This window comes from Protobothrops mucrosquamatus, unplaced genomic scaffold (assembly GCF_001527695.2).
Source record: "Protobothrops mucrosquamatus isolate PMUCROS unplaced genomic scaffold, P.Mucros_1.0 scaffold_217, whole genome shotgun sequence".
In the NCBI taxonomy this organism is placed as follows: domain Eukaryota; kingdom Metazoa; phylum Chordata; class Lepidosauria; order Squamata; family Viperidae; genus Protobothrops; species Protobothrops mucrosquamatus.
Window position 1 is genome coordinate 1,880,835 of NW_015386293.1, and position 6,573 is coordinate 1,887,407.

Consider the following 6,573-nt stretch of genomic DNA (forward strand, 5'->3'; position numbering starts at 1 on the left):
GGCCTGGCCTAGGGAGGATTTTTAAATTGGGTTTTTTAGAAATTTTAATTATCACAACACTAAAATATTGGTTTTAATTTGGTTTTATTCGGTGGGGTGTGTGGGTCTCTCTTTGTTTTTAATAATGTTGTGAGCCGCCCTGAGTCCTTCGGGAGAAGGGCGGGATACAAATTGGAATAATAAAATAAATAAATAAATAAATAAAGTGCACCTGTTTGGAAAACAAGTCCGTAACCATCCAGATGACAGTGTTTCCATTGCTTTCCTGGTAATTCCACTATAAAATCCATGGCTATTTCCTTCCAGGGGGCTGAGGGATTCACCACTGGTTGTAACAGTCTGGGCGATTTCCCTTGCAACCTCTTAGCAGTTGCGCACATTGTGCAGCTGGCCACGTAACTTTCTATGTTCTTTTTCATGGACGGCCAACCAAAATTGCCTTTTAATTAAATTTAATGTTTTAACAAATCCAAAATGCCCTGATTTTGTGTCATGAGAAAGCTGCATGAATGTGACCCTCTGGGTGGTTGGTATATATATCTTTTCCCCCAACAATGGCAGTCCGTCCTTGATTGTGCACACGTGCCTATTTTTCTAGAACCATTCATCTATTTCCAAATTTTCCGGAATTCGATTCTGGTTTGGCTACCCAGCTGCAGCTTTAATTTAGCTTGGGCTCTGGTGGTTACTGGCACTGCCAGTTGTGGTTCTGCCATAAGTGGTTCAGAATCGGTGGCTCGCATGCTGTTATATTGGGGCATGCCCGACAGTGCATCAGCCAAGAAGTTCTCCCCCCCTCCCCCGGAAAGTGCTTGAGCGTAAAGTGGAATTGGTGAAAATATTGGGACCAGCAGGGGTGAGCTTCCTGGGTGTTTTCAAGGCTTCCAGGTTTTTGTGGTCTGTCCATACCTGAAAAGGGATTTTATTCCCTTCAAGAAACTGGCGCCACATAAGTAATGACCAACGTATCCCGTATGCCTCTTTCTCCCACATGGGCCAGCACTGTTCCGTTTCGGTGAGTTTCTTGGATGTACAGTATATGCACATGGTTGCAATATCCCTTCATCGTTTTCTTGTAATAGTACAGCCCCCACTGCCACATCACTTGCATCTGCCTGTATTACGAAGGCTTATCCATGTCTGGATGCCTCAGTACGGGTTAGGCAGAAAAAAGTCTCTTTAATCTCTCAAACGCTGTTTGGCATTCCATTGTCCATTTTAGTGGCTGGCTAGGTTTCACTGAGGATTCTCCCTTCGTTTTTAGTAAGTTCGTGAGGGGCAGGGCTATCTGGGCAAATGAGGGGATGAATTGGCGATAAAAGTTTGCGAAACTCAGGAAACTTTGCAGCTGGTTGCTTGTGCAAGGTGGTGCCCATTCTGGTACTGCTCTGACCTTCTCAGGGTCTATTTCAATGCCCTGTGGGGACATGCAATAACCCAGGTAGTCTATTCTTTCCTGGTGGAATTCGCATTTCGATAATTTGGCATATAGGTGGGCGGCTCGCTGTTTCTTTAAAACCGCTCTGACTAGGTTGACATATTCCTCTTTGGATTCGGTGAAGGATGTCGTCTAAGTAAACCAGTACCCCCTTAAATAAGTGCTCCCTTAGTACCTCGTTGATTAACTGCATAAATACTGCAGGGCCCCCTTGTAGTCCAAACGGAAAAACTTTGAATTGGTAGCACCCCATGGGCAATTAAATGCAGCTTTCCATTTATCCTCTTCCTTAATTCTAACGTGGTAATACGCTTCCCTTAGATCTAGTTTAGTGAAAATTCTTCCTTTCGAGAGGTGGGATAACATGTCCTTCATCAGGGGTAGGGGGTATAGGTTTTCACTGATTGCATTCAAGGAGCGGTAGTCTACACACAAGCGTAAAGTGCCCTCCTTCTTCTCTCGAAAGAGGACCGGGGCGACTATTTTAGGCTTGGCAGGTTCGATAAACCCCCTTTCTAAGTTTTTATTTATGAATTGTTCCATTTCCTCCTTCTCCTTAGGGCTCATGGAATATAGTCTGGGTTTCAGGAGTTTTGCCCCGGGCTTGAATTCTATGGCACAATCCGTGGGTCGGTGAGGGGGGAGCTCATCTGCCCTCTCCTCATTGAAAACTTCAGCAAGGTCTCGGTATTCCTCTGGTATTTCGGATAGCCCCTTTTCTTCTCCCATTGATGCTTTCTCCGTTCTTAATTTTGGTAGGACTCCTTGGGGTTTTAAGTCCATAGGATCCCCCTTTGGGAAATTGATTTCTGCCGTCCTCCAGTTTACCCAGGGGTTCCATTTCTTTAACCATTCCAGCCCTAGGATCACTGGGCATTCCATGCCTGGGGTCACTACAAACAATATGTCTTCCTCATGGTTTCCCAGGAGTAGGTGGACTGGTAAAGTGGCTAGGGTAGCTGGCACTCCCCCTGCTATGGACCCATCTAACTGGTCAAATGAGATTGGTTGTTTCAGCCTCCTCACCGGAATGCCTAAACTCCCCACTAGCGTCGGGCTAATGAGGCAGCGGGTGAAGCCAGAGTCTATTAAGGCTTTCACTTTGACAGCTTCGGGCATGGAGGGAGCTAATATAGTCACTGTCTCTAGGAGGGGTGCAATGGGTCCACTTACCAGGGGTTCGCCCTCCAAGCTGTCGTCCGACATGTCCACCGGCCCTGCGGTGTAGACTGGAGTTCCCTCCCCACGTTGGGCAGAGGTTGGGGACTCCACAGCCTCTATCATTCTCATGGCGGGTTCTTTTGGCTTGGCTGGGGACTTATCGGATTTCCTGGCCGGTAATCGGTCTGGGTTGAGCTGAGGGGCTTTCGAGTGGCATTCTACGGCCCGATGCCCCTCTCTCCTGCATTTGAAACAGCCCGTTGACTTCTTGGCCGTAGCCGGAGGTTTCGCTGGCTTCCGCATCGGCTCAAGCAGCGAGCAGCCCCATGGTTTTCCTCGGGGGTGCCTCTTCAGTAGGTCGATCTCTGCTTCCTCTGCCAGGATGTACCATTCGTCGAGCTGGTGTGGGTCCTCCCCGGGGCAGGCAAGCATCATACAGGTCGTAATTTAGGCCGTCTTTAAATGGCTAAGGAGGATGTCTTCCAGCCAATTCAGCTTGCTGGCAATGGTCCAGAATTTTTGTATATATTCGGCTATCGGGCGTCTGCCATGCCTCACCATTTTGATTCTTTTGCAGGCTTTGCGATCAGCCAGGGGGTTCTCGAAACGTCTTCTCAGAGAGGACATGAAATGGTTGAAGCCATTGAGCTCTGGGGCGTTGGAATCATGCAAGTTCACCACCCAATCTGCTGCCAGTCCGTCCAGAGCGGATTGCATGATACAGATACGGGCTTTCTCGCTGGGGATGTGCCACCCATATTCTTCCATGTAGCTGAGGTCTTGGGTTAGGAAAAACCCCAAGCGTGTCGGCTCCCCCTTCAATTTTGCATCCAGCGATGGGAATCTTTGAATGGATCGGTGCCTTTGCCGTCGGTGGTATTGTCTTCCATCCTGATCACCATTTGTGGGTCGGCGGGGAGTGGGGGCTGCTGAAATGGTCGCTACTGGTTCAGCGGACATCCCCAGGAGTATAGGTTCCGATTCCCCCTCAGTGTCTCTTCAGCTGCAGCTCCAGGTGCTGGTTCGGCCACTGGGCTCAGATTTCTCCTCCCCTAGAGAGCCGAGGGTTCTTTTCATCAGGTCAATGGCTTTCTCTAGGATCCAGTTTGAGTGTTGTACACAACTTCCTTCCTCCTCTCTCCATCTCCTGCTTCCATTCTGGTTGGTGGCTGCCCCGTCTCAGGGTCACCTTTCTCGATCTCTTTTCCCACTCGCCTTTCTTTCCAACACCCATTGACCACCGAGGTTTGTGGTTGCGCGTTTCCACCACCTCTTCTCCTGAGGAGTATGACATTTTGGATCCCGACAGCTGACAGGATCTCAGTTGGGGGGGAAGGCTCCCTTTCCGTGGGGTTTTCTTCCTTCCCTGCCTCGTCGTCCGACATTGTAATTTTTGCAAAGTCCCCCGGTAAGGTTCTTCCTTCCAGGTTGACTATTACTGCAAATCCTATCTAATGTAAAGACCCACTTCAACTCACATCTTAAGAAAGCAGAACTCTTGGGAACAATTTCTTCCAACAGGAACTTTTATTAAGAGTAGTTGATATCAGGCATAATAGACAGGATCTGAGGGATTCCCTTACAGATCGACATTTTAAAGTGTCCCTAAGCAAACCCCACCTCACAGTTCATCCGGGCGGTTCAGACCGGCAAATCCCCAGCTGTTAATTCCATCAATGGGAATGGAAAGATAACATCAATCTGGCTCCGTTCCTGCACGATCATTCCACAGCTCTTCCCACTTCATTTTGATGACGGAAAAATAAACCAGGTCCCAGAGGTTTGTATCTCTTTCCCTCCCTTTTCCTAGCTGCCCGGTAGGGAGGAGAAGTTCAGAGGGGTGCATAGTATAGGAGGCATTTGTTACATTGTAATGGTTAGTAGACATGAAAGCGAATAAACAAAAGGTTACTTTGTAGTGAATAGAGGAAGTAAAAGTAATAAACCCGCATACATATCCCCCTTCCCCCTTGGAAGTATGGCAGAATCCGGGGGAAGGGTGAGAATTGGTTTTAGCTCAGAGGAGATAGATAGAAAGGAGATATAACTGGATTATGACAGAGAGGGAGAATCCCAGGGAAGGAGTGTAGGGAGGTTGCAGGAAGGGGATTGTGGTTGAGTCAATGAGGGCCATAAGTTGACACTATAGATACAGGTAGGCTGGCAGAGGACGTAGACAAGTACTATGGATGCAGACAGGCTGGTGGAACCCATGGGAAGGCAGCGGAGGCCACAGGCGAGGAAATGTGTTGCAGGCAGGCTGTATGACAGAACCCAGGTGGGTAGGAGATGGTACACAGTACAATACCTTGTATTCTATAGCAGGCTGTTTGGAAGACAAAATGGTAGAAGCAACTTGTGAACCTGTAACAGTTTCCCCAATGATTTTGCTTGTGGGAAGAAAGGATGGCAGAAAGGATTGCAAATGACAGTCTTGTGATTGGCTAGCTGCAACATTGTAATAGCAAGCTAGATACCTATGCTATAATCATTGTTACAGCATTGCAGTACTGGCTGGATCTGCGATTACAATGTTGCAGCTAGCCAGTCACAAGATTGTCATTGGCAATCTTTTCTGCCAGCTTCTCACAAGCAAAATCATTGGGGGAACTGTTAGAGAAGGTAAATGCCACTGTAACATTGAATGGTTGCTGAACGAATTGATGTAAACCAAGGAGCACATGTAACGAATTATGTCAGCTTAGCTTTTTTGTATACTTTCACTGACTCTTGAGCCTGTTTTTGCAACTATCTACAATGTCTTGTTTTTCCAAGGACACCTGCTTGGCTTCTCTATAGCACTCAAAATGCATGATAGCCAATGCAACATAGTAATTAAAAGTTGGGCTAAAGGTTCTAATCTACTTTTATCCATAGAACCTTGACAGTATAATTTTTTACAAATCATTTACTAGAATATGAGATCTGATTACCTGATCCTGATCCCGAAGTGGTCATATCATAAATTAAATCTTTTAAAGTAGTTCCCTCAGATATAAATGGTCGCTCCATTGAAGGATCTTCTTCACTTGGAACTCGGTGGTGTAAGAATGTACGATTATGGCAGATATAAAGAATCAACATAAGTGAAATACAAAGAAAACAAACTGGCCCAGCAATGGCAGCAGCTAATTCCACTGGTCCTAGGGTAGAAGAAAACTTCCCTGTTATAGGACCTAAAGATGTAAAAAGGGAACATAAACAATAAAACAAAGAACTCATTAGTTAAATACTATATTGAGAACTTGGTACTGTGTGAAATGAAAGAAAATAAAACTATGTTTTATAGATATGTTTGATTATAATAAATTCTCCCAGCTATCCATTTTCGGCCAGTAAAAAAAACAAAACATTACCTGGTGTTGGAATTGGAAGATCTATTTTATTGCAGAAGTCTTTATCACAGCAATGAGGCACTGTAATTACTCCTTTACTTGTTGAAACAGCACAAACAAATGGCCTATCTCTGGGAAATAGATCAATTTCTGCAAGACACATACTATTACGTATAATTTTGTTTCTATTCCGTGTCACTGAAGTAATGCAGAGTCCATCTGTTGTACATGTGAAGTTCTCTTTTGTACAGTGAAGACAAAAACACTGCAAGGCTGTTTAAAAGAAAAATGTTTAATATTAGTGATGTTTTAAATAGCTTAATAGTCTCAAATAATTAAAATAATGGCATAAAAAAGGCATTAAACTCAAATTTATTTCGTAAATTGCTGTATTCTATTGGAAATCTCTATATTCTACTGATATAATCAGGGACAAAATGGCTCAACAAGTTTTCACATGAAAACTCCTATCACAGTTCTGGTCAATTGACATTTAATAGGAAAAAAACAGCATTCCAAGTTTTTCTTTAGTATAAACTATATTACCCTTATCATTTAAAGAATTTAAACTGAATTCTATAGATTTGGGATTAGATTCCTATACCTATACGTGTACATATAAGTATATGTGTCTCTGTG

The 6,573-nt window shown here is 44.9% G+C and overlaps 1 protein-coding gene across 1 annotated transcript in view; it reads right to left on the reverse strand.

Annotated features, from left to right (window-relative positions):
• The window catches only part of LOC107298532 (TGF-beta receptor type-1), a 37,134-nt gene extending 30,927 nt beyond the window's left edge, over positions 1 to 6,207 (reverse strand). Inside the window, exons 1-2 of the mRNA XM_015827913.1 lie at positions 5,956 to 6,207; positions 5,533 to 5,775 (exon numbers count right to left, since the gene is read on the reverse strand). Of these exons, the coding sequence (XP_015683399.1) occupies positions 5,533 to 5,775; positions 5,956 to 6,097 (385 nt within the window). The 5' untranslated portion in view covers positions 6,098 to 6,207. The remainder of the gene's footprint in view (positions 1 to 5,532; positions 5,776 to 5,955) is intronic.
• Positions 6,208 to 6,573: the final 366 nt, after the last annotated feature.